The sequence below is a fragment of the Sphaerodactylus townsendi genome, linkage group LG02 (genome assembly GCF_021028975.2).
Source record: "Sphaerodactylus townsendi isolate TG3544 linkage group LG02, MPM_Stown_v2.3, whole genome shotgun sequence".
NCBI lineage: Eukaryota > Metazoa > Chordata > Lepidosauria > Squamata > Sphaerodactylidae > Sphaerodactylus > Sphaerodactylus townsendi.
In genome coordinates this window covers 169,670,440-169,697,211 of record NC_059426.1, presented here as the reverse complement: position 1 = coordinate 169,697,211, position 26,772 = coordinate 169,670,440, and the positions used below count along the sequence as shown (strand labels likewise).

The window sequence follows — 26,772 nt, the reverse complement described above, 5'->3', positions numbered from 1 at the left end:
AAAATGCCGAGAGGGGGTTACTAATCGGGTCTGCTCCACAAAAAGAGACTTGCAGCGCTGTGCTTCCCTTCCTGCCGGCGCCGCTACCCGCTTCCGTCAAAACTCCAGGAGGCGGAGGCGGAGGCGGAGCCATCCAGAGCACTGTGTTGAGGTGCGTGCTTTTGCCTGCTACCAACCACCCGCTTGCCCACTTCCCGCCGAAACTCCAGGAGGTGGAGCCATGATCCAAGCGCTCAGCAGCACTGCAGTCACACACTTCCGTTCCCGCCGAAACTGGTACCATAGCTTGCACTGCATCAGTGTGGCAGCGTGACAGAGGAAGCTGACAAATCCCCTTGGCCTTAAAAAGCTGCGAGGCGGCGCTGATAGGGGAGAACAGTGAAAGGAGAGGGAGTGAAATTCGAGTGGACATCTGCCTTGCAGGGCTCCAGGCTCACCGAGGGGAGTGCCTTGCGACCCCTGCAAGCCGTGCTGCAAGGCTTAGGCGGAGATCTCAATCTGACAAGGACGACGGGGACTGAGGCAAACACTTTATGTAAGCCAAGGTGGTTTTTGTTACTTCTATTCTGAAGCTGCCTCAGGAGCTTAGACTGGAGCAACTCTGTTCTGGATTGCACTGTTGGGGTGGTAATCTTCTGTAGGGTACAGAGGAATTCTGTGTGATCTGTGGACTTCAGTGGAGTTCACCAGTTCTGAAATAAGGATGTCTGTTATGGTCTTGCATTTGACAAAGGCTGCACTAGGGTATGGAAATGTTCTCTCTAACTTGTGCCAGTGATCTCTTTAACTTGTGCCAGTGATTCTTCTCTAATGTGATCTCTTCCTCAGAAATTATTGGGAAGGGTCAAAGCTAAAGCATTTGGATGTGGCTGTTCTGCAGCCATGAATTCTGACATCAGGACAATGAGGTGTAGCACACAAGTGTTCTTTTTTTTGTTTATTCTGCATATTCCTGAGAGCTCAGCTTCCCATATGTTTCAGAAGCATGAGTGTGAAAAGTTCTGGTGAACTTTATATACATAGTGGTTTAATGCTTTTAAGTATATATGAGTATGTGTACTCAGAGGAATTCTGTGTGATATGTGGACTTCAGTGGAGTTCACCAGTTCTGAAATAAGGATGTCTGCTATGGTCTTGCATTTGACAAAGGCTGCACTAGGGTATGGAAATGGCTAAGAGCAGGTGCACGCTGATCTGGAGGAACCGGGTTTGATTCCCAGCTCTGCCGCTTGAGTTGTGGAGGCTTATCTGGGGAATTCAGATCCAGGCCCTGCGCGACTCCACTGTTACATGCACCAGCTGGGTGATCTTGGGCTAGTCACAGCTTTCTGGAGCTTTCTCAGCCCCACCCACCTCACAGGGTGTTTGTTGGGGGGGGGAAGGGCAAGGAGATTGTCAGCCCCTTTGAGCCTCCTACAGGAGAGAAATGGGGGATATAAATCCAAACTCTTCTTCTTCTTCTTCTTCTTCTTCTTCTTCATACTTCCAAGGGGAATTCAGTGCCCAAAAAGTTGTTTTGTCTGTGATTCAACAGGGAACTTCATTCCAAGACTGTTGAACCATTTGTTTAATGCTTTTAAGTATATATGAGTGTGTGTACTCAGAGGAATTCTGTGTGGTTTGTGGACTTAAAATAAATCTAATTCTTGAAATTAGTAGTAGTAGTAATGATTTATTGTCAGCCACAGACCATCACAGTATTTATGCATGCTTGAAATGAGTAAATATTAAAGAATCACTATGATGCAAACTATAGTTGCACATGCAAATAACATCAGAAACAGAAATACATACATATCATTTCTTGCCCCTTATCCTATCTATAGATTGCAAGATTAAACAGTTTCTGAGGTTCTCACCAAAGTGATTTCAGAAAGGTTAGCAAGTGCCATTCAACCTACCTTTGAGAGATTTGTTCATTGGTACAAAGGTTGGGAAAGTATTAGGTAAAGATTAGGAAAAGGTATTATTGAACAATTGTAAACAGTTTTTGGTTTCTTTGAATCTAGAGTGTACGGGTGAAAAAAGGAACTGCACCTGAGGTGCGCATGTCCTCGCTGATCCCCTTGCCACAGCCCCGCCCAGGAATGCCCCGCCCCCTGAATGCCTAAGTATTTGACAGGCAGTCAATTAGAGGAGAAGTAGTTGTTGTTTCTGTTGGCAGTAGACGATAGGACTTACTAGAATGAGTTTAAATTATGGACAGAAAGATACCAGCTGGAAATTAGGAACTTTTTTTTTACAGTAAGAGTTTTTTACAGTAACAGAGAAATGATTAACGCCCCGCCCCCGGAATGGCCGGCCACGCCCCTGCCATGCCACGCCCAGCCCCATTGGCGCTACGCCACTGTTTGAATCCCACCACCATGGGAACCTGTGACTAAAATTTTTGGATCCCACCACTGCTACAAAGATCAGTTTCCTTGCAGGAAACGGCAGTTTTGGAGGGCAGGCAATGCGGCAGAACGCCACTGCTAAGCTCACTGATCTTGTCAAGCTCTGCCCTCCAGAGAACGGCCACCAAACTTTCCAGGAATTTCCCAAGCCACACTTGGCCACCCTACCTCGGAGCCATGGCCTATTTGTATATGAACACATGTTACTGCTCCATACAGAGCTGAATTATTGGACTCTTAGTATTGTCCAGTGATGGGGAGTTTTTATTAATGGAGATTCACGGATAAACATGGAGGGAGACCAGTATTTTTCCCAGCTCACCAGTGACCATGTTAAGAGGAGATTCAACAAGTGCAAAAAAAAAAAAGTGAAGAGTAATCCTGCCTATTTCCTACAACCATGACTACCATTCCAGCATTCATATTTCAGCAACCCAGATCTAGGAACAGAAACCTGCTGAGGAAACTGACAAGTTTGCCTCCAGAAGCTTCAGTGCTAGAAAGTTCAGGTAGGAGTGTGCTAACTCAGCTATTGGCCCCAAGATCAAAAAAATGTTGGCTGCAAGATTGGTCCTTATAAAAGTGCCACGAAGAAAGGAGATAATGCGGGGGTGAGGGAATGAGAGAACACCCAAAACGGCAAGGCTTTTAAAGCCAGCCCTACTTTCTGGCGCAAACAAGCATCTGGGTACTTGCTGAGGTATTCGTTATTGTATCTGCTGAAAGCTCCCAGGGGTAGAGGGAACCTGCGGCTCTCAGATGTTCAGATGTTTAGGGCTACCAAATCCCATCAGCCTCTTCGTCAGTACCGTGGCCAATTGGCCATGCTGGTAGGGGCTGATGGGAATATCTCAGATTCACTGGGAAGCTCATCTGGAGAAAGCCACTGGTCTCTACCCTGTGCTAGCTGCTCAGTGTACATTCTTATTAATTAGGATAGAACAATGGAAATACTCAAGGGGCATCATTTTGATAAGGAAAATACTCAAAATGAACACTCTCCTCTGAAGACCAATTTGGGCCCTCTTGTGGATCTCGGTGGAGTTCTGTGCAGGATTTACCTGTAGAGACTCGAAGTTGTTCCACTTGAGGCCTTTGGAGCAACCAGCCGCTGGAGTATGGAAGCCCTGTTCGATTCCTTATCAAGATTATCCTCCTATGGAGGAGTCCGACCGCTCCCTAGGGGAGGGTTTTAAAGGAAAGGATTCTCCGGTTGCCTTTATTATGATATGACCGCTGTTTTAATGAAATTTAGAATGTTTTAACGTTGGAGTTCTTATGGGCCGCTGTTGTTTTGTTTGTATGGTTTGCCCCTAATTTGTTTGTATTAATTTTGTTGTACACCGCCCAGAGCCTCTCGAGGGGGGGGATAGGGCAGTATAAAAATCAAAATAATAAATAAATAAATAATCATAGGACCATAGGTTGAGAAGTGACATGATAGCCATGTTTAGATATCTGAAGGGATGTCTTGATGGGGAAGGAGCAAGCTGGCTTTCTGCTGCTCCAGAGATTAGGACCAGGAGGAATGGGTTCAAGGTGAAGGAAAAGAGATTCCACCTAAACACCAGGAACAACTTCTTAACAATAAGGGCTGCTCAACAGTGGAATACACTACCTCGGAGTGTGGTGGACTCTCCTTCTTTGGAGGTTTTGAAAGAGAGGCTGCATGAACGTATGTCAGGAGTGCTTTGACTGTGTGTTCCTGCATTGCAGGGACTTGATGGCCCTTGGAGACTCTTCCAACTCTATGATTCTATGATTTTATGACGAGATTGCAAAGCAAGTGTTTATATGATCCATTTGTTCAGACGAGCATTTCTGTACCAATTTCCAAAGAGAGTTCAACAGAGCACACCACAGGAGTGTAGCATTGCATTTTTATTTTCAAATCATATGGATATATTTGTGATCTATGGTGAGGTCATTCAAGTCCAATTTAAACAGAATTCTTATAAGACAGACTCAGTTAAAACGTTAAGTGGGATATTGCATTTTGAGAGAAACTGGAGGCAGCATTAACAACAACGTACAGAGTAACAGTAGAATATGCTACAGTGCAATTTAAAAAAAAAAAAGACAAGAAAAACACCTCCGGACACAGCCTGCCCATTAGCAGATGAATAATGAAATCAGCTCTTTCGGCCAAACTGTTTCTTTCTGCGTTAACAGTAACAACTTGACAAAGAAATTCAACACACAAGCAAGTTATTCACTTAGAACAGCCCTTCCCTCTGTAGCCCTTTCAACCATCCCTGCTAACATTCTTTATTACTGTAGTAGAGAAAAGCCTAGTGTGTAAAAGGAAACTGTAACGGGAAGCACATAACTATGAACGCTAGCACCCTCGCAGCTGTGCTTTAACTGTGGTACTGGTTAACTATATGGAGAAATATAAAAGAGATTAACTTGGTTTTTCAGTGCTTGCTGAGGAGGTTCTTGTTTTAGAGAACGATATCACTATTTGAGTTCCCTCTAGAGCATTTTTTTGCCTTTAATGCACAATCAGCAAATACCCTTTGACAGTGGTGCGAAGCTATGCATGCCGATTCAAAAGTAAGCTCCACTGAGTGCAATGGGATTTACTCCGCAGAACGTATGCTTAGGATCGCAGCCTAAGGATGTGAAATGGAAAGTGCACCGATATTGAGATACCTGTTTCTAAGCAAGTTCCCCTCCAGCAGCTATTAAAAATGAAGTCAGCCGTTTACAACTGATGAAGAGCCAAGATTCGAGAAAGGGGCCCGAAACAGGCAAGAGGGCCAGCACAGCCGGCTTCTTTCCTTCAACCGGCAAGTCTCGTTCCTACCACAAACTGCTTTCGAATCATCTTCCAGTTTCAACAGCAGCCTAACATAAGGCACGCAGAGCAGCAGTTTGGAAGGAAAATCAAGTCTCACCCCCCCGCCTCGCCTATTTTGCTAGCTGGACCAAGGCAGTGTGCTTTTAGAACACATCTGCTCGTCTCACCACAATGTACATTTCAAGAAATCTTCAAACGTACATATTGAAAGACAATCTACCACGGGCCACAGCAGGTGTTGTGTAGCAAGGCAGTCCTTTTTTTTTTTTACTAAGCTGCTTGTCATAGAACAAGGCTGAGTTAATAAGAACAGAAAGAATCCAAATTCGAGTTGACATCTGTCCATAAATAAAAATGAAATAAAGGACAGCCAGAACAGTGGGTGTCCACCACATCCCAAATGTTAAAACTCTGCATCAACTGCTCCGTAAGGTTCACAATGCCACTGTGCCTTATTTCAGCGTTCGAACATTACAGGTAGCAGCGCCTGCAACTTTATGAAGTAGGGGCTGCCAGCTGTAATCCATTGTACTTAAAAGGCAAAATGACCCACTGAATTTCACGGTGAGGATCAACCACACATTAGCCAACTTTTTAACAAGGCCCCTAAGCCTAAGTAGAATGAAAGTCACAGGAAGACGCAGTCTCAATTATTCTGCCATGTTTAGCAAACACCAAAGGATAAATGTCATGGTGATACAGTTCCTCAGAGTCGTACAAGGTCTTTCTTTAAGCTTTGACCAATGCAGCCATTTGCCACTTGGCCCTTGTGTAGCCTTTGCTCAGATCTGAGCAACTAAGACTTTGTTCTCCAGTTTCTGTGGAAAGCAGAGATCAAGGTGAACTAATTACGCCGTTGTTCCTGCAGCTCAAAAGTGTCAGGTGATTTCCAGAGATCCCAGGGACAACAAGTCCCATCAGGGGCTCCCGCTGGCACCAAATAGTTGTTATCCTTGCTGTTTTTCTAGGGTTCCCTCCTTTTGCTCCAGTGTACAGTCTTTGCTAAGACATTAAGACATATCCCCAGATGCTTTGGCCATCTGGGGGATTTTTCAAAACCAAAATTGACAGTGAAGCACCAAGTCTTGACTTTCCAATGCCCTAGTCTCAAAACAGGGAACCAGAGTTAACAATTTGTGCAACCTCTGTGCATGTTTCTACTGAATCACTATTATTAAAACCGAGTAATCAGAAACACACTTGAAGAAACTGAAATGTGTTGGGAGATCAATTTGCCGCAAATGTGCGCATGGCTTCAATTTGTAATTTTAGCTCTTACTTTTGGACAAAATATGCCTATGTTTTAAGACAATAATCAGAAAAATATATGCTCTTCCAATAACGTACAATGTGCTTAAAATATATATATATATATAAAAGGAATTAAGCATCTGTTCACAGCTAGTGAACCCCAATAGAAGTTTCAGCTTGCTGCATTTTCATACTCTTAAAATACAAGATAAAATCTTTAACCTTATTAGTTATGTGACTAATTGGATTTGAAAATATCTGCCTAATTCAGTAAAAATTTAAAATAAAGTTATGGGCTTTCTTGTATGTACATCACAGTATATGGCGCTTTTCTATTGAGCAACACAAAGGCACAATGATCAAACAAAAAACATACAGTACCTGAATCTAACGGTTTTGTACTCACAAACTGAAGTGACTTTAGAAGGTGGAAACAGATGTAGAACACTAACTTTTGTAAGCCAGATCTCCTTAGAATGTTGGTCCGTTGGGATCAATTCCTCCATAAAACATTAGGGAGCTATCCAGAGACACAAATAACTTAATATGAGGAGCCTTAAACTGATCACGGCTGGAACTTTTGGATCAGCTACAAACAAACCAGGCTTGAATGTATCCAAAGAAAGAAAGAGAGGTACATTTACAGTCTGAGGCATCAACACCATATATGCACAAAGACATATGCACAGCACATTCACCATTTGTTCCCCTTTTCGTAAGACTACGACATGAAGCTTCTGGGTTTTAACAGCCAAGATTTGATCTCTTTGATTCCCACCTACTATTTCAAACTTCTCTACATCTCCCAAACAGTGCACCTTTCCCGGAAAATGTTAATGGTCCCTCTCTCTTCTCACGTCAAGCAAATGCGGGCATCAAGAAAGTCCCATGAAGTGAAACAGGGAAGGAACCAAGAACATGAGTAAGAATCCCACTGTTCCATAGGTAATGTAACGATAAGGCAGTTCTACTTCCATACGCTGCCGGGCCTGTCGGACATCGCCATAAGGTACGCGGAAGATTTTGCAGGCCAGAGGGATGGTGATTTTCTTCATGGCTGTTTTTGATAGCAACAGAATCACCACTCCTATCAACAGCCGCAACATGGCTTTTCCAAACACAGTCACGGTGATAGATGGAACCAGCATGGGAAATGCCTCAGGGGGAGGATCCGGCATGAAATTCAGCATGTAGTTCACGTGAGAGCCACAAGCAACCCCAGCTCCACAGCCCAGGATCTGAGAGGTGTCCCCTCGGGAGGTACTCCAGGTGTCAAGAGTGAAGCTGAAAACCCCCAGGGCAAGGTGGAGGCTGATGATGATTAGTGGTGCATACTTGTAGGTTGAGTTGAAGTTATCGACCAGGTCCACAGCTGGAAGGAAGATAGCCAGGATGAGGACAGCATAAAAGAATCCAACAATAACATCCTGTTGAGAAAAAAAAATACCATTAAGTGTGATGTATGTTAGAACTGCGCTGGCTCTACATCACATAAAGGTTTTAAGACAAAATGAGAGAGAGAAAATATTTTAAAACCAGTTCCAAAATGACATAGAGGTGACAGAAAAAAGGGGAAGAAGGAGAAATCTCTCTCTATTGCTGAGATCATAATCACTAATCAAAAGTGACCCATTTTAGCTTGCCATGTGCCTATCTTCTGCGATCAGATGAATGGCAATGTGGGAAAAGGCCATCTCAGTTGTGGCATACAAAACTCTTGAAGTCCCTCCCCACAGAGACTCACCTGTCCTCTTCCCTCGCCATTTCCTGCCAGCAGGTGAAGACTTTTTTGTTTTGTTTGGCATTCCCTCAGAGGTTCCTCCTTCCGTTGTTTTTATGTTTGCTTTGGTTTTAATTGTTTTAATTATGTGTAGTTGGGGAGGGGGGTTAATGGTTTTTCAAATGTGACTTTATTACGGGGGATAAATGGGACTGGAAATGCCAGTTTCGTTAGAACATGCTTTCGCCAAGTATGGTGCTTGTATACCTCGTCAATTTAAGCTGCTGATTGATACTTCAGACTCCGTTGATTGGCTTAAGGTTCCGAGACCTAACACTTATCTTGATTTCAGTGAGGCTTTTGATAAAGTTCCACATAATATTCTTGTGGACATGTAGTGAATGTGGTTTGCATCCTGTTACTGTTAGGTGGATCTGTAGCGCACTGCCTTCTGGGGCGCTCCGGCGGGAAATGGGAGCGCCCCAGAAGGTCGTGCTCCTGCGGCCGCGTGCGCAGGAGGCTGCCGCACTGCCTTGCACCCCAGAAGGCAGTGCGGCAGCCTTCCAAAAATCAGGACACTTGAAAAAACCGGCGGGACGCGAGACAAATTGTTTTAAGGCGGGACTGTACCGCCGAAAGCGGGATGTCTGGTCAGCCTAGTTAATCTGTAAATTGACCCCTTTGATACATTTATGTCTCTCGGGCTGGACAGGCTAATTTACTCTTTTCTCTCTGCTCCTTCAGTCCCTTAATGAAATTCTCAACCGCTCTCAACGTCCCATACCTCCTGGAGTATACTCAGTTCTTATAAAGTTTTTGGAATGTTTCACTTATAGTTAATTTAAAAAGTAATATTTTTCAGTATGCCTTGAGAGGCCCCAGAGTATATCAACAGCCCTATCTTGCCCATGAGTAGCCTGGTTTTACTGCATGCATGCCTGGCTGACTTTTACTTTAAATATGGAGCCTTACTTCCGTTTCTATAATATTACAAGTTATATTCAATAGTACTCGGTAATTCTACATTACTGAAGCATCCAATTGTAATTCACATCTGAAATTCATCATCAAGGCTGATATATTCAAGCATCAAGTGAGATACACCTAAAATAATACATATTTAAAATCCGATTCTTAAAAAAGACCAAATCATAATTTCAATTAGCACATTCAATACCTGACTTGTGACATGTGCCTTACCAGAATTGAATGCATCCCCATATATATTCGACTAAAGCAGACCAGTAAACACCAGCAGGCAGCAAGAACCAGTCCGTATGACACTGGATACTGGAGAGGAAGAGAGAAAAAGGATAACACATCGAACCAGTTGGAAATGACAAGTTTACTGGTAAGTCATTTTCTATGTACTAACAACCCTAATTGGATTCTACCTCCCACAAAACAAAACATTATATGAATACTAGAACAAGAGATTAAGAGCAGGCCACAGACATGCATTTTCCCTCTCCCAGCCACTTTCCTGCATGAATTCCCCTTTGTATTGTGGTACATTGACACATGTATATGTCACTTTTCTGTCATTCAAGGTGGTTTACAAATCAAAGTAACTAGCTAAAAACTTAACATAATACAACATAAAGGTACAGGGGAATACGTAAGGAAGAGAAAAACAAGGAAGCCTAGACTCAGAAAAAATGTTTTAAAGTTCCATAAATGACCAGATGGAATGCCATCCAGGAGACAAGTTCTGGGAAGGGAAGATGCCAACTGTCCCAGGCTGAGGGGAGGGGACTTGTTGGCAGTCATGGAGAATGACTGCTGATGGAAGCCAATAGGAAAGGGAGAAGCCAAAGTGCCACAATCTGTAGTAGTGTGCACGCTACTAGTGATAATAGTTAACATTAAACTGTGCTAGCTTTAAGTAACTTTCATAAATGTGTTTGAAACTAGAATTTGAAGCTGCTTTACAAACGTTAGTGTTGGAGTTGATCAGAGTGTAATGTGTCTGTGCTGTTAATTTATAACCTAACTCCAACATAGAAAGGAAAGAGGAAAATTCACATGGGAGAGAGGAAAAGGGAGCCAACCCCCGCCTCGTAACCATGAAGAAGCAACACAGCAGGCCCCAGCCAGGTTCTGAAGTAAAGTTTTCCGCAGCAAACAAGTTCAATCCCCACCCAGCCATGAAGCTCACTGGGAAGTCTGACATGCCTATTCTGAGGCTCAAATGCAAGCTATGTTCTGAGATCCTGAAGAATCTGATATATACAAGGAAAATAAATAAATACAAGGAAAATAAATACAAGGAAAATAAATAAAAGTAGAGGGGGATGAAAATAGGGCTTTCACCTCTTTGCTCCTACTTCCACAATATCTAATCACTAGAAGTGCATGTGTGGTTGCTTTTCTTGGCACAAGTAGGGTATAAAAGCACAAATGATACTGTTTCAGCTAAGAGGATAAAGCTACCTCCTTGCGCAAAGGAATAGAACAAACCCATTATGTAGATTGCTAGTGCTTCCTGAAGCAGAAAATATTATTTACATGCGGTAATGGTATAAGGACGGTACAGCTGGTATTCTGCTCCACAAAAGAGCAGAGCTATCACATTAGAGTGAAATATTCATAAAGGTAAACAGAAAACCATTTCCTGGAGAATGGAAGATATTTGATCTATTACCATAGATGCCTTCAAGCCAATGACCTTGCAAATAAGTTTGTAAGTCACTAGCAGGTGCCCCCACTGGACCACACAGTCCTGGGGTCTATGCAATCGCTTATGTTTTGCTTCAGTTTCTTTTAAAGTTTTCTGGTTGGTTCTACAACTCAAATCCTATTTCATTGTTAATTGAACGTCCCATTCGATTGATTGTATTGCCTCACTCTGTGCAATCTGCTGTGAGTCCTGATGAGAAAGGCAGACCGGAAATAACATAAACAAATGAACAAACAGCATAAGCAGACTCCATCTTGAATCAAACCAATCACGGCAAGAGTAAGTGTGATAAAATGCAATCACATGGTGGGGCAGCCCCTTGAGAAACTGACATGCCTTTTCATTGACTGCTTGTCTCGAGACACTGTGAGATGTCTCCACACCCAGGACAAATTTATTGGCGGTGTGTTTTGACCCAGCCATTCTAGCTAGCCTTCAGCTGTGTCCGCCCCTATTCCACCTCCCCCCCACACACACACACTGAAGCTTCTGGCTCTCATGGTCTCTTTCCTCTTCTCTCTCAAAGCTGCACTCCAGAGAGTCCTCCCATTGCCAGCAATGTATCCCCCCCCCCACCTTTCCCTTTTTCACTCCTGACCTGCCATTGCTCTCTCCATCTTTCCCTAAAGGTTACATTATTTTCACTTGTTTCCTCCTCCCTCCACCCCTTTAAGCCAGACTTTCCTCCTTCCTCTATCCAGACAGCCTGACACTCACGCAGTCTTCACGAAAACATCCTCTCTCCTCTCCGCCCCCTTGCTTTTTGGAGACACTGTACATAGATGGGACTAACTGTGGGTGGGAATGATTCCTTCCACTCCACAGTGCCTGTGTAACTTTGATTTTATTACAGTGCATTTTGATGTTTGCTTCTCCTCCTTGTTATTTGGTCTATCACTGTACTCAATAAACACTGATTTACCCTAACAGGGGTTCATCTCAATCCTTTTATGGATTAAAAGTTGCTAAACAGAAAGTCTAGAATGGGGCTAAATGGGCAGTTCTCACAATGAAGGGAAGTGAGTAGGGGTATGCTACGAAGATCTGTATTTGTAAAATTACTGTCTAATTTATTCATCAATGATCTGGAATTGGGAGTGAGCAGCACAGTGGCCCTGGTTTGCAGATGACCCTGGACTTTTCAGGATAATGAAAACCAAGGCGGACTGTGAAGAGATCCAGGAGCAGCTGTATAACTTGGGTAAATAGACAACAACATGGCAAATGAAGTAACTGTAAGATGATGCACTATGGAACAAAAATATTAACTTTAAATATAAGGTGATGGGGTAAAAAATGGTCAAGAGGGAAAGAGCTCTTGAGCTTGCTGTGGACTGCTCCATGCAAGCATTGACTCAGCGTTCAACAGCAGGGAAAAAGGGCAAACTATGTTGGGAATTATTAGGAAAAGGACTGAACATGAAGTAGGCAATATTTAATGTCTTTGTATAGAGATAAGGTGCGGCTCTATTTGAAATACTGTGTTCAGTTCCAGTAACTATCAGCTCAATCCAGATATGGCTGGATGTGTCTGCCCTCCCGGATGATGTAAGTAAGCATAAGCATTTTATTGTCATTGTGCACGCACAACGAAATTTACAGCAGCATTCCTCGATGCACACAATTTCAGACTCATACATCATCCTCACTTCCCCTTCCTCCACCCATCCCTACACAGCCCCAAATACATCAATATGAAGCAGCGGAGTTTAGCATAGCCACAGCTCTAGAGTAGAAGCTGTCTCTAAGCCTCTTTGTCCTAGTTCTGAGAGCCCTGTATCGTCTGCCAGATGGTAACAGTTTGAAAAGAGAGTGTGCTGGATGAGACGGGTCCCTCAGAATATTTTGGGCTTTATTTGGAGGCTTCGGGAATTATAGAGTTTCTTCCAAGTGAGGGAAGAGGGCAGCCGATAATCCTTTTGTGCAGTAGTGATCACCCTTTGGAGCGCCTTCCTACTCGCCACTGTGCAACTGGAGAACCATACACAGATGCAGTAGGTTAAGACACTCTCTATAGCACAGCGGTAAAAGGACACCAGAAGTTTTCCATCTAGTTGTTGCTTCCTTAAAAGTCTCAGAAAGTACAGTCTTTGCTGGGCTTTCTTAACCAAATTTTCCCATGCAGTCTGTACGCCCCATGGTCAAGTCCTTCTTTAATCATAACGCCTTAGAGAAATTTAAAAAACTAGCCACCACGCTCCAATTCTTGATCTCCATTTATAGTCAAAGGGCTGAATTTCTGAGCTATTCCTCTTCTATAGTCCAACTATGAGCTCCTTTGTCTTGTTAGTGTTAAGAACCAGGTTATTTTCCCTGCACCATAAAGAGAGCAGTCGGTCCACTTCATTCCGCCATAGGCAGACTCATCCCCTCCAGAGATGAGCCCCACCACCGTTGTGTCATCAGCAAATTTGATAGCTAATGGTGTTACTATGATAGACAGGAGTACAGTCCATATGTATAAAGGGTGAACAGTAAAGGACTCAACACACAGCCCTGTGGCGTTCCCATATTTAGAGTAAGAACTGAGGAAACCCGATTTCCCAGTCTAACCCTCTTGGGAACGTCCAGACAAAGAAGTCCCTAATCCACAAACAGATTGAATGTGAGAGTCCAAGATCCACGAAGTTTCGGTCACCAGTCTTTGTGGCGAGATTGCTTCATTAAATGCGGAACTAAAGAGTCCGCCAAAAGCATTCGCATATAATTCCCCTGATGTTCCAGATGCGTCAAAGCAGTGTGGGAGGCTAATGGCACATGGTCCTCCGTCAGATCTTATTAGTCAGATATGCGAACTGATGTCTATCAAACGTACCTGGAAGGCAAGAACTAATATGCCTCATGGACCAGTTTTTCAAAATACTTCATGATGATGGGGGTGAGTGCCACTGGTCTATAATCCTGAAGTATTTCGTCAGCAGGAAATCTCTTTGGTAGTGGAACAATGGTGGAAGCTTTCAAACAAGACATGATAGGATGGGTGGACTGGGATAGAGATCGATTAAAGATCCCAGTAAAAAACAATTCAGCCAGTTGGTTACGCATTCCTTTAACAACACCCGACCGGGAATACCATCCGGTCCAGCAGCCTTCCTTGGATTCACATTGTGCCCTCAAAACCGTTGCCTCACCTCCATGTTCCTCCACAGTGAGGTGTGAGCTGCAATCACCTAGTGGCTGTGTGTGTCATCTCCTTCTGATAAACCTGTTTCAAAGCGGGCAAAAAAAAGTGGGATTTAGCTGCTCCTGCCAGAGAAGAAGAATCCCCATCTACAGAGATGTCATTGGTTATTTGGTTTATGATTGGTGATTTTGTTGAATCCCCTGCCACACCTGCCTCATGTTGTTATTATTAAAATCAATCCTCAATTTTCTCTCTTATAACTCATCTTGGCTGTTCATAATACCTCTCTTGAGACTGGCTCTCGCCGCACTGTATTTTGCCCTCATCACCAGATCCTGAAAGCAATATTCCTGTCATGCAAAAGTGCAGCTGAACCTCCGTTGTCATCCAGGGTTTATGGTTGGAGTAAATCCGGATGCGCTTATCCACAGTAAGAGTGTCTGTGCAGTAGGTGATATAACTCAGAACAGCAGTGGTATACTCTTCCAGATCTGGGTGGTAGAAAACATCCCAATTTGTTGTCTCAAAACAATCTTGAAGTAGTTCGGAGGCATCATCAGGCCAGGATTTCACAGTCTTTATTACAGGCAACACCCGCCTCCCAAGTGGAATATATGCTGGTGCTAGAAACAGTGACAAATGGTCTGACTGACCCAAGTGTGGTAATTGTATCACCTTGTAGGCATCCTTAATGTTGGTATACACTTTATCCAATGTATTGGATCCTCTCGTAGGGCACCTAACATGCTGGTAGAGTTTAGGGAGCACTGTTTTTAAATTAGTATGATTAAAGTCTCCTCCTATAATGAGCACAGCATCAGGATGCTTTTTCTGCTGGTTGTCAACAATGTTGATAAGTAGCACTTACATTGGCCGGAAGGGCAAACAGGGAGGCAAGCGGGTGCTGTAGAGCTCTGTGGGACTGGCACAATGTAAAAGGTATTCCAGGGCTGTTCCTGGAGTCCCACCAGACTTTGGCCCTGGGAACACCAGCAGTAGGGAAGTCAGACTTACGCTACCCTATGGAAACCTATGAAGGGCTTTCCAGGCGGGGAGATCCTACCTCCCCATGCTGCCAGAAAGCCTTCTGGCAGTGGCAGGATGGTGTAGTGGTCCAATTACCTCAGGCTGCAAATTGGGCTGCCCATCTAAAAAAAATCTGGGAAAAAGGACAGAAGCGTGACTCTGGGGAAAAGTGGGACTCTGGGAACAGCCCTGAAATACCTTTTACATTGAGACTGCGATGATCAAGGGGTTGCACACCTTTCCAATGAAAAGAATATAAAGAGTCTGGGACTTTTTAAGTCTTGAAAAAAGGGGAAAATAAGTGGAGGCATGATATTTATAAAATTATTAATGCAGCACAGAGATGCTCCTCTCTGTCCCATAATACTAGAACTAAGGAGCATCAATGAAGCTGACAGGCTTTCAGGATGAACCAAGGGAAATGCTTCGTTACTCAATGAAGAATCACATCATGGAATTCACTTCCACTGATTTTAGTGATGGCCACAAGAACAGATGGCTTTGAGAAGAAAAAAGTCCTCAAGATCTATTCCACAGTATTATAACGAAAGAACAATTAATGTATCTTTTCCTTTCAGTTATCTTATGGCAGAAGGCTGTTACCCAAATAAGGACCCAGTCAAGGACTATGATGTGCAAAGCATCCTTTACACTTGCAAGATCCAACATGCATCACCGCCCTAGGCAAGTAACTCAGGGATTTCCCACTGATTGTGGGCAGCATTCCAAATTGAAGGCAGAAGGAATCAAGGAGAAAATAGTCCTCCTGAGTTTAGAGGAGAAGGACCCTTCTCGGGTAAGACCCAATGGCGGCTCTCCCTCTAAACATGAGGACCTTTATGGGACTTTCCCAAGCAGTGTCCCCTAATTAGGGTGGGTCATCATGGATCATTATCCACAACATGTTGTAGTACTCTCCATCAGAATGCCACATCAGCAGAATGCGACACTGGGAATTTCCTTTAACAAAAGAGAACATGGTCACTCCCACCTAAGGATCCTACCACCCTATTAACCAGGTCATCAGAGCCAATCTGAAATAGTCGATCCCCTTGTTGCCTCTTCCACCTTCTGGACCTTGAAACTGTCTACAAGGCAAGCGAGGAATTTGTTGGACCTTATAGTCTTGGCAGAGTGTGACTTCCAATAAATATCAAGATAATTGAAATCTCCCATTACTACTACTTCTCTCCTTTCTAAACTTTTGGTCATCTGATCCAGGAAGGCATCTTCCCAAATTGCTTTTTTTTGCCAAAGTAGTTCAAATGCAGTATTTGCAGGGGAGAAATCATCAGGGAGAGAAAGGTTAAAAAATACCTATGCACTTTCACCTGCAAATGTCCCTGAGTACTTTTCACCAGCCTGGAATATTTCAGTCTTCTGGCCCAGCAGGAAAAAATAAGGTTGAAAATGGCCAAGAAAGTATTTGTTGGGGAGAAGTGGTAGTTGAGGAAAGAGTTAAGTTTCTCACACCAGTTCTCCCTGTATTAGCATTACAAGGCTAAACCAGGAACTCTTGATATGCCTGAGCATGTTAACCTACGGAACAGACAATAGCAAATTAACTGCTAGATATTAGCTGGAAGGTTTGTAGACCTAGCCAATGGCTGAAAGGTAATTAAAGCTGCAGTGCTGCTTGTCTCCCTAATGCTGCCTTGTCGCCTGCTCTCAGCAAGTTGGACGAAAAGCTACCCTAAGGGTCAAAGGATTGCGTGCGTCACATGTATACAGAACTAACAACAAAGTTCTGAAATAATTATTTCCAATTTTAGTTTCAGCCAAGCTACGAATAAAAAGTAGGTCACTAGTGAACAAGGTGATCCGTACAGGAAGAATGATATTTGTATTTGAATCAAGAATACTATTCCCCATGAGAATTCAGTATGGGTTCTATTATCGCTCCGCCCTTATTTCCTATTTTTGAGATGCGGCTGGAGATGCTTGCTTGTTTTGTAATACTGCAGCAAAAAAAGAATCTTTTAAAAGCGTGGCTAATCTAAAATGTAAACACACTAATTTATTTCAATAGCCAACCACTACAATGCACAGTAGACACCATGGATGTCCATACTTGTTATGGACCCTAGAGTAACTTATATACAACCATGTAACGCCATCTCTAGGAAATAATAGTTTTAACTGAAACTGGACATGCTTTAATTTCTTCTGGAGAGTTAGAATCATGGAGTTGGAGGAAGCCACCCAGTCCTTCTAGTTTAACCCCCTGGTCAGCGCAGGATCAGCCTCCCTGAAAATTGCCAAAGAGGAAGAGCTCACCACCTCTCTAGGCAGTCAATTCCACTGCTAGACAACTCTTACTGTAAAAAAGAAAATTCCTAATATCCAGCCAGTACCTTTCCACCCATAATTTATGCCCATTATTGTGAATTTTGTTCTCCGCTCCCAATAGGAACAGCTCCCTGCACTCTTCTAAGTGACAGCCCTTCAAATACTTAAAGAGAGCAATCATGTCACCCTCAACCTCCTCTTCTCCAGACTGAACATTCCCAAATCCTTCAGCCTTTCCCCGTAGGGCTTGGTCTCTTCATCCCACTCCTCTGTACTGCTCCGTTCTGCCGACATCCATTGTGAAGTGAGGCCTCCACAACTGCACACAATACTCCAGGTGCAGCCTGTCCAATGTGTGCAGTTGGACTTCGTATTTGGATCCTTCTTGCGATTTTGATGTTATGCCTCTGTTGCATTAGCCTTTCTGCCACTGATCAACACTTACAGGCCACCAGCATGCCAAGATCTTGTTCACACACACTGTTGCCTACAAGTGGATCCACCATCCAGTGTGCAGGCTTCTAATTTTTGTTACCCTGATATAGAACTCTGCACTTATCCTTGTTGTGTTGCATCTGGTATTGGATTCTATCTCTATCTTCCAGGGTGTTTACGACTCCTCCCAGTTTGGAGTCACCTGCAAATTTAATTAGTTCATCCACCCCTTCATCCAAGATCATTTATAAACATATTGAAACGTATTGGGCCAAGAGTCAAGTTATCACATGCTGTAACAAAATCCCCTGCTCCTTCCATTCAATATTAGTAAATTTGCTTCATAATTTATTGTAACAGTAGCATAAGATAATAAACATGATTAGAAGTCACAACTGAGAGGGGGGCTTACACCACAGAGATATTAACAATGCCATTCTAAGCACGTCTACTCAAAATCCTACGCTGGTTTATTCAAATGTCTTCAGAGGATTGCACTGTAAAGACGCTGAAGAAAAATACTGAACGTTCGGAGCTGTTAACCTTTGAAGAAGCCTCCAGGTCTTTTTCTTCAAAAATTCATAAGCTTGCTGAAATGAAGTGGAAAAACTGCTCAAAACTACTAGAGATATTGTCTATCTTTGATCTAGAGGGCAGATGAGCTGGTCCCAGATGTTATGAAGTGAGATCCGTGAGTCAGAAAACTCACTTTTCTCCTTATGATTCACTCTTCTTATGATTCACGTTTCAAATCACTATTTCTGAACCACTGAACCAAGGCCAGTCAGCGGACCGTGAATTGCTTTATTCTGTTACCAGAAAAAAAACAAGAACAATTTAATTTTGAACTTTTGATCCAGAAACCCAAATATGCTATGGGTTCCCAAACTTCAGGCAATTTTTTGCCCTCGGCCCAACCAACCACACTGAGTCTAGGTCACTGAATGCCTCCAGTGCTAGCCCCTATCTACAACAAACAGAAGCTATGCAAACAAATTCAGGAGAAGCCATGGGCACTCCAGCCTTGGCTATTTCACAATATTCCATAAAAGAACCACTGTGAAATAGCTTTAGCAACTGGAAGCAGATAAGTCATACTTGTTTTTATTAGATTTCCAGTCTGATGAGGACAGTAAGAATCCAAGGGTCTCCTGAATTTTTGCTCTTCTATCTTTACGAATCAGTACAAAATGGACTTCAAATTATACACTTAGGCCCCTTCCATATGGGCCAATAAAGCCAGGCTGGGGACAGGGAAAACCCTGGTGTTTTTTTGGGGGGGGGGAGAGGGGGCTTCACACGGTTCTGGCCCCTAAAGCAAGGCTGCTCCGCATTTTCTCCCTAAATAGGTTATTGGAGAATCACGCTACTCATGAGAAAATGACTGCCCCCGGAAGCACTTTACCGGGCCACACTTTTCGGGTTTTAACAGTGCCCACCTGCAGTCTTCCAGCAAAGGGAGGTGGTTTTTTTTACCAAAAAAAATTGCACCTCCGTGCAAAAGGGCGACTGAAAGCCACACTGAACCTGCAGGCTCCGTTAGCTGCCTGCACGAAGGCTTGCGAACAGGACAGGTGGGAGAGCGGGTTCCTTTATCCTGCCTGCAACCCATTCTCCCTTGCTGTGCGGAAGGGGCCTTAGAAATTATTTATGCTTGAGAACACAGGCTACATATCATTAAGTGCTGTACCTTATGATTCTTGACAAATGTATTTTTCTTTTATGTACACTGAGAGCATATGCACCGGAGACAAATTCCTTGTGTGTCCAATCACACTTGGCCAATAAAGATTCTATTCTATTCTATTCTATTCTATTCATTAGGAAGCTATGATTATCATTGATCAATGGAATTTAGGCTGCCTATCAGAAAAATTGCAGATACAGACTCCCATCATCAACATTTTTAGTGTCCGAAGATTTCTTGATAACAGAAACAGTCAGCCTGAAATCCCCTTTTTGACAGTGGCTGAGGTTCGGTGTCAAGGAGGTCTTATCTGCGATAGCTTTTTCTCCAGTTTACTGGCTTGACCTTGTGAAAATTTTATCAAGACTATGCAACACATGCACTGAGTGTTCCTAGGTGAAAGACAGCACAATATGAAGTAGGATGATTACAGATTTAGGGTAGGGTAGTCAGCATGATGTAGTGGTAAGAGCAGGTGGATTCTAATCTGGAGAACCAAGTTTGATTCCCCACTCCTCCACATGAGTAGCAGAGGCTTATCTGGTGAACCAGATGTGTTTCCTTACTCCTACATTCCTGCTGGGTGACCTTGGGCTAGTCACATTTCTTCAGAATTTTCTCAGCCCCACTTGCCTCACAAGGTGTCTGTTGTGGGAAGGGAAATGAGTGTGTTTACTGTAAGGAGAGAAACAGGGATATAAATCCAAATTCTTCTTCTTCTTCTAGATGGAGCTAATCCACAGCAAAAATCTACTGAGGAAAAAAGCTGGAAGGAACCCCATAAGTAGAAAACCTCCAGTCCATCTCTGTGTGAGAACGGAAGAAAGGAAAACATTACTGGTCCACTAAGTGGGTCATGGGCTCCAGGACAAAAGCAACAATAACAAACAGAATGAAAAATTGCAAGCAGGACAACAATGAATGCTAGCACAACTGGCATGAGGAGCATAAAGGTCTACTGTCAAGAAACAGGAACCTCTAATTATTGATAGTTTTAGAGGGCAGTCATGCTGGACTGTAGTAAAACAGCTAGATTCAAGCCCTAAACCAGCTTAGAGACCAACACTATTGTTTGGGGGGGGGGGATAAACTTTTAAGAATCAAAGCTCCCTTAATCAGATGGTATCTGACAAAGAGAGCTGGGAGGGTGATTTAGGGCCCCTAGCGCTTTGAGTAATGCTTTTGTAGGTTTTAGGTCACATCTGATTCAGAGGGGGGAAATGGGCATAACCCAATCAAAGTGCTATTCATTGTTAAACCAAGAACTGATGATTTCATTTAAAGAAACTCAAAAGTGCTGGATGTTAGCTCAGCTACAGATCCTTGTTTAAAGAAATAGAGTGGAAGCATACTACAAGAGCTCTAGCCCTCCAAATACAGAAAGACACAATTACAAGCCAAGGAAACACTGAAGATGCTTTCTAAGGTAGTAGCAGAGTTAGCTTGCTGCAGCAAAAGGACCTGAGAATCTTGTGGCATTTTTAAAATGTAAGGCAGGAGTGTCTAACTCACAGCCCCCCCCCCAGATGTTCATGAACTACAATTCCCATCAGTCCATCCCAACATGACCATTGGCTATACTGGCAAGGGCTGATGGGAATTGTAGTTCATGAACATCTGGAAGGCCATGAGTTTGACACCTGTGATGTAAGGGTTTATTATGGTAGAAGATTCAATTACCCAGAGCCCACTTCATCAGGTATGTAACAGGCATTATATTCATTTGACAGAGAGCTTTAGAGTCAAAGTTACGAACTGCAGAAGGCTCAGCTTCCCGAGACTAACTGTGTTACTGCTACACTGCACAACACAAATGAAAACAAAATACAGTCAAAAGAGTCAACACTTTACATTCAAAAAGATCATGACTCTTCATAAAAATTTCTAGTTAAATGCAGAAACTCTAATACAGCCAGCTTTTCTCCCCTCTCAACTTTTCTCCCTATAATAATTCAAACATCTACCATAATACTTTGTTTATACCGTATAATTGTAACAGAAAGTACCCAAGATATGAATACATCAGCAGTCAAGAAGTCCCAGAATGTGAACTATTTTTTATTTTGTTTTTAAATAATGTTTGGAAAGTTGTGTTTAAACAATAAATTCTTTTTTCGGGAACAGGAATTAAGTAAATCTCTGGCTCTTAAAAAAAACCCAGCTACAATTTTAAGAATTATTAGTGACAGTCAAAATGTTTGACACTGTTAAGGGATTGTTGGTTTGTTTTCATTAACCGTAAATCAGCATATTTACTTGCTTAAAATAAAATATGCATACAAAAGCAAAAAACGAAGTGTTTCTTGAGGTCACTGACATGAATGGTGGAGGAGTTCTCTTTTGCAAATATATGTGAGACTCTGAACTGCCCATTAAAACGCTTATTATTGGGGAATGCCCTTTTCTGTATTTTATTACATCGTCTAACAAGCCATGTTTTACATCGTGATTGACTATGCTGTCAAAAGGCTTCCCTGAAGTGCCACCCTTCTTTCAAAGGACTGCATTAGTGCCAGTACCCATTATAAGGAAACAATGGTCCCACAAGCATTCATAAGGAAATGATTTGTCGTAAATGTTTAATGTAAAATAAATTAAGAATAAGTACTTTTAAATTATGTTAATTGTTCATATTGCAGACATGGGTACAGTTGATATACATAGAAATAACGCACAATGAGCAAAAAACACATTACTGTAGTACACAAAGTGCTAGAACAGATCTTATTGATGGCAGACCAATAACTGCATGGTGTCATCGACTTCTTCTATAGCTACATTCAATTCAAGATGGCAGCCATTTATAAGATGAGGAAATAATGCCTATGAAATGGTCATGTTTTTATTAATTCCAATTTTTTTATTTCACACCCTTTAGTTTAAGTGCATTTTCTAGCAACACAACACAAGAAATAAGTGTGGCCCTAGGGGAATTACTGGGGTTGACCAGGATTTTTGGCAACAGGAAGCCAAGACTAAGGATTCCACTGTCTGGGATTCCAGTAAGCCTGCTGTAAGGCAAAGTGTATGTCTCGTAGTAATCCCATTCTTAAATCTAGTAATTTTATGCATACTGTTATAATCAGAATGACTTTAACCTCCCCATCTATAATTTCTACCAAACAATATGGTACTGAGATCAAAACTTAGTGGTCTGAAAGATTCAGAGTTTGCAGCTCGTTGCTCTGCATGTGTACTCAGAAGTAATAGCGGCTTTAGTCAGTGGGGCTTGCTTCCAGGTAAATGTGCATAAAATCACAAGCATAAAAAACCAGGGCTACAATAACTACTTCCCAGCATGCCAACGTAAAAGCTGATGTTACCAAGAGAATCACAAGCTCCCTCACACTTTCTTTCTTTTTATTTCTTCAGAAGTGTTTTAAAGGTCACAGGATAACCATTCATTGAATCTGAACTTAAATGGAATTATACTGACGAGTAGTATGTTGATCAAGCTGTTTACATAGCATCTAAACATTTCACATTTACTCCTTCTCTCAAGAAATCCTCCTAAATGGAATTTTCTTTGCAAGGAAGGACAGAAATTCCATTTTAAAGGAGCATAATATCCCCAAACGCATATCTACTAACTGTACAAAGTTTTATTTTTGCCTAAAATGAAGTTACCAAGTGAAATCATACAGCAATATATTCTATTCTGAATTCTGCAATCCAGATCCCTCCTCAAGAGGCAATTTGTATCCTCCCAGATTCTCATACATACTACACAAAACAGTTCTTCCAAATTTTAGGGGGAAAAACAGCTACTCCTAACAGTATTTGGTTAATTGCACAGGTGAAGACTGTGGAAGACCTTCTTATACTAATATACAGGACTGATCTACAAAGTTCTGTCAGCACAAACAGTAACTACAGAACTGTTCCTCTCAATATGTTTTCACAGCTCAATTGTCAGTTACAAGGGTCAGCGATTTTCCTGTTGCCTGTTAACAGCAGGATGTGGCTAGTGAAGATAAGGACAAACTAGCTATTACGTTTTTTTAAAGGTAAAGATTGAAGGGTTGTTTTTTTTAAAAAGGGGGATAGGTATAAGCCCCAGCTAAACTGATGGGGGAAGTGATTAAGAAAGCCAGTGATTATGGCTTCGGAAATCTGCTCAGAAGCACAAATGCAACATTAACAGAAAACTGACATAATTCCAATCCAAGATCTTTCGCAATATTAAAATGCACTGAGAAAGTTACAGTGGGCTGTGACGGAGCAAAGGTGCACATGAATGCTCGTTTACATCACTATTACAACGCCCAGCCAGGCCTCCATGGAGTTACTAGTTGATGGACAGAGTTGGAATTGAATCAGAGACAAATTCTCAACTAGTGCTCTACATCTATGTCTCCAGTGTTATTTATATATTTTATTGGGTTTATATCTTGCCCTTTTCTGGCCAAAGATAGGCTCAGGATGGCAAACAGCATCAAAGAATACAAAAACTTCATATACACCAATTTAAAAACCCTGCCAGATAAAATCTAGGAGGGGTGAATCATGTGTAAAGATTGTTGGGGGAAAGACAAGATAAAAATTGATTAAATAAGTATTAGGAATGGAATTACTTTTTGAAGTTCAGAGGTCCCTTTAATTAAATCCTAAGAATGTTTCACCTGGAAGTGAGTTCAGTAGGACATTACCATGGAATAAGAAACCTATTGAAGAGTTTGCACCCTGCCTTTCCTTGTGCTGAAAGAAGCTAAGTAATACGTCAAGACTGCTACAATTTCTACTTCAGTTAGGCTTTATGGACAAACTTAAGCCTTCGAACTCAGGGAACAAAAAATTATTTGAAACCTGCAGTTCTCTTTTCAAGTCCTTTTTTGGCCAATGCTTCACCTTGGCTTTCAGCCAATACAATAAAAGCATGCAGAATGCCAGCAAAGGAGGCACACTTCAGAGTTTGCAAATGAAACAAGTATAAAAATGGCTAAGTATTACTGAGAGGATACTATCCTTTGACACAACAGAGCACACTGGCCCCATTCAGAAAAACAAGTTATCTATCTTAGAATCCTGGGATTATTATAGTAAATTCAACCTTCCCACACCAACTTTCCAGGAGCTCAGAAAGGCATACCTGGCTTTCTCCCTTCCTCAATTTTTAGCTTAACTTGAAATTGTCCCAAGGTCATCCAGCGAGCTCCATAACTGAGGATTTAAACCATTCCCAGTCAGACATTCTAGCACCTGCACCTCACTAATTATGGCAAAGTACCTGGAACCAAATGTTGCAATGCTGTGACATACTTCCAACAGATTATTTTAGCAGTAACGGCCTTAATATTGGGGGGGTGGGGGGGAGGTCACTTACCTGCCACCGTCCATAGCTGAGCAGAACCAGAGTCAAAGGGATGGCGGTGCCAGACATGGCATGTGTGGAGGGCATGCTGTACTCAGAGTTGTAGAAGACCTCCAGCTTCACCACCGGTGGGGAGGCAGGCCGCGGCCAGCGGACAACGTCCTTGGTACACTGACCCACATACATGACCCAGACCCACATAATAATGAGCCTTCTGCCTATCCAAGCATCCACGTTCCAGATGCAGAAGGGGAAAAAAAGCATATAGAAGAGTTCGTTGCCCAGCTCCGTGCCCAGGGTGAAGAGATAGTACAGGAAGCGGCTGTGGATCCTGAAAGCTTGATGCATGGATTCCCCAGTCAAAGAATTGCGCCGGGGCTGCATTTTTGCACCCCAACTCTGCTGCCTGCTTTCCTGCGGAGCAGCCTGCTGGCATTCTGCTGCCCCAGAAACCACCCCATTCTTCACACCGTTGGAGTACCATCCGTCACCTTTCTCCCCAACATCCCCAGCTCCTCGCAGCCGGTGTCTCCCATCACCTTCACCACCTGTCTGGGAAGTGGAGCAGCTCCCGTTGACCAAGAAGACTTCAGACCCCCTTTTCTCCTCTGCCTCTTCCAAGGCGCCAGACCCCGAATTCAGAACAGCTTCCACGCCGCACAGCCTTTGGAAACGGGCAACTTTCTCCGGATCCTGCAAGTAAGTGACCCAGCGGTGGAAGAAGGCCATGGCTGGAGATGCTGGAGACAATTCAGGACTGGGGGATGGTGGGGTATGCCTAAATGATGTCCGCCCAGGGAAGAGATTTCTAACAATTTGCAGGGGGAGGATACCAGCCAGCAGGGCCTCTCCTCGAATACTTTTTTTTCGGGTGGGGTCTGACTGGGGTGGGGGGAGATGTCTAAATCTGGACAGCCCACTTGGAGGAGTTCTGATTTGGGAGGTCTAATTTTGGGGGTGACTAAATCTGACCTGCAGGTGTCTAAATTGGGGGGACCTGGTTTTGGAAGGCCTGGCTTGGAAAAAGCTCCTATTTAAGCCTGTGCACGGGTGGGGGGGGGGGCTGCCTTTCCCTCCCCCTTGTCAGTAACGGGCGACAGGGCACACCAAAGGGGCAGGGGTGTTAGTGGGCTTCTGGCTGCATGAAACAGGTCTGGCCAGGGCTGAATGGGGCAGGGAGCAAAGGGGGGGGGGCTCAAAGAGCGGGCGACTGGAATGAGGTGAAGGAAAGGGGGGGGTTCTGCGGGGGGGCTTGCCTCACGGGAGGGGAAAAGGGCGGTTGGGCCCCGGTGCCTGAGGGAGAGGGAAGCGGGCTGTGGCCGCGAGCCCCGCCGAGGGAAGGCGGCTCGGCCTCGGTCACTCAGCCAGGCGGCCGGGCAGGTTCCCTGTCATGCCGTCAAGCGTCGCCCGTCAGTGGCTCTCTCGCTCCCTTTCTCTCCCCGCCTGAGCCTTTGCGCGATCCCGCGCATAGCTCCGCCTCCGAACCCGTCAGCCACGCCCCCTCTCGCGACCCTCGCGCTCAACCGCCTCGCACGCTCGCTCTTAGTCAACACCAGTCACGAGGGAGGGGGCGCCATACGCATGCGCGAGCCCACTTGCCGGCTGGAGGGATTCCTGTCGGGACGGCCAACGCCGCTCACTCACGCGGGGATGGGGGTGGGGGAGGAAGAGCGTGCGCGTGCTCGCCGGGCTGAGCGAGTCTGACAGAACGGCTTAAGCGCTCTCACGAGGGAGAGAATGGTGAGCGCGCGCGCGCCCGCGCAACTGCCTGCTGGCCTGAGCTACTCTTGTAAGAGCGAGCAACAGCGCTCACGAGGGGGAGAGAGGGAAGGAGTGGCGCACGCGCCCAACCGCCCTTGAGCGAGCTCGCCAATTTGGCCGCCTTTAGCGCGCACGCGCAGAGTTTTAGGCGCTTTTCTTTCTCCCCTTTGAGGGGCTTTTGTGTTTGTGGCGGACGTCGTTATTGTTTTATGATTGATTTCCGTAAACCTCCCTCCTTTGACACGTTGTTACATTATTTGTTTAAAATTTCCAAGGAACAAATTTCCCA

General features: G+C 43.7%; 1 protein-coding gene across 1 annotated transcript; it reads right to left on the bottom strand.

Annotated features, from left to right (window-relative positions):
- Positions 1-4,262: 4,262 nt before the first annotated feature.
- Positions 4,263-26,176, bottom strand: SGPP1 (sphingosine-1-phosphate phosphatase 1). Its single transcript, XM_048486042.1, has 3 exons — positions 24,735-26,176; positions 9,371-9,460; positions 4,263-7,877 (listed from the first exon to the last, which is right to left on the bottom strand). The coding sequence occupies exons 1-3, from the start codon at positions 25,449-25,451 to the stop codon at positions 7,326-7,328; spliced, it is 1,359 nt and encodes a 452-aa protein (XP_048341999.1). The 5' UTR covers positions 25,452-26,176; the 3' UTR covers positions 4,263-7,325.
- Positions 26,177-26,772: the final 596 nt, after the last annotated feature.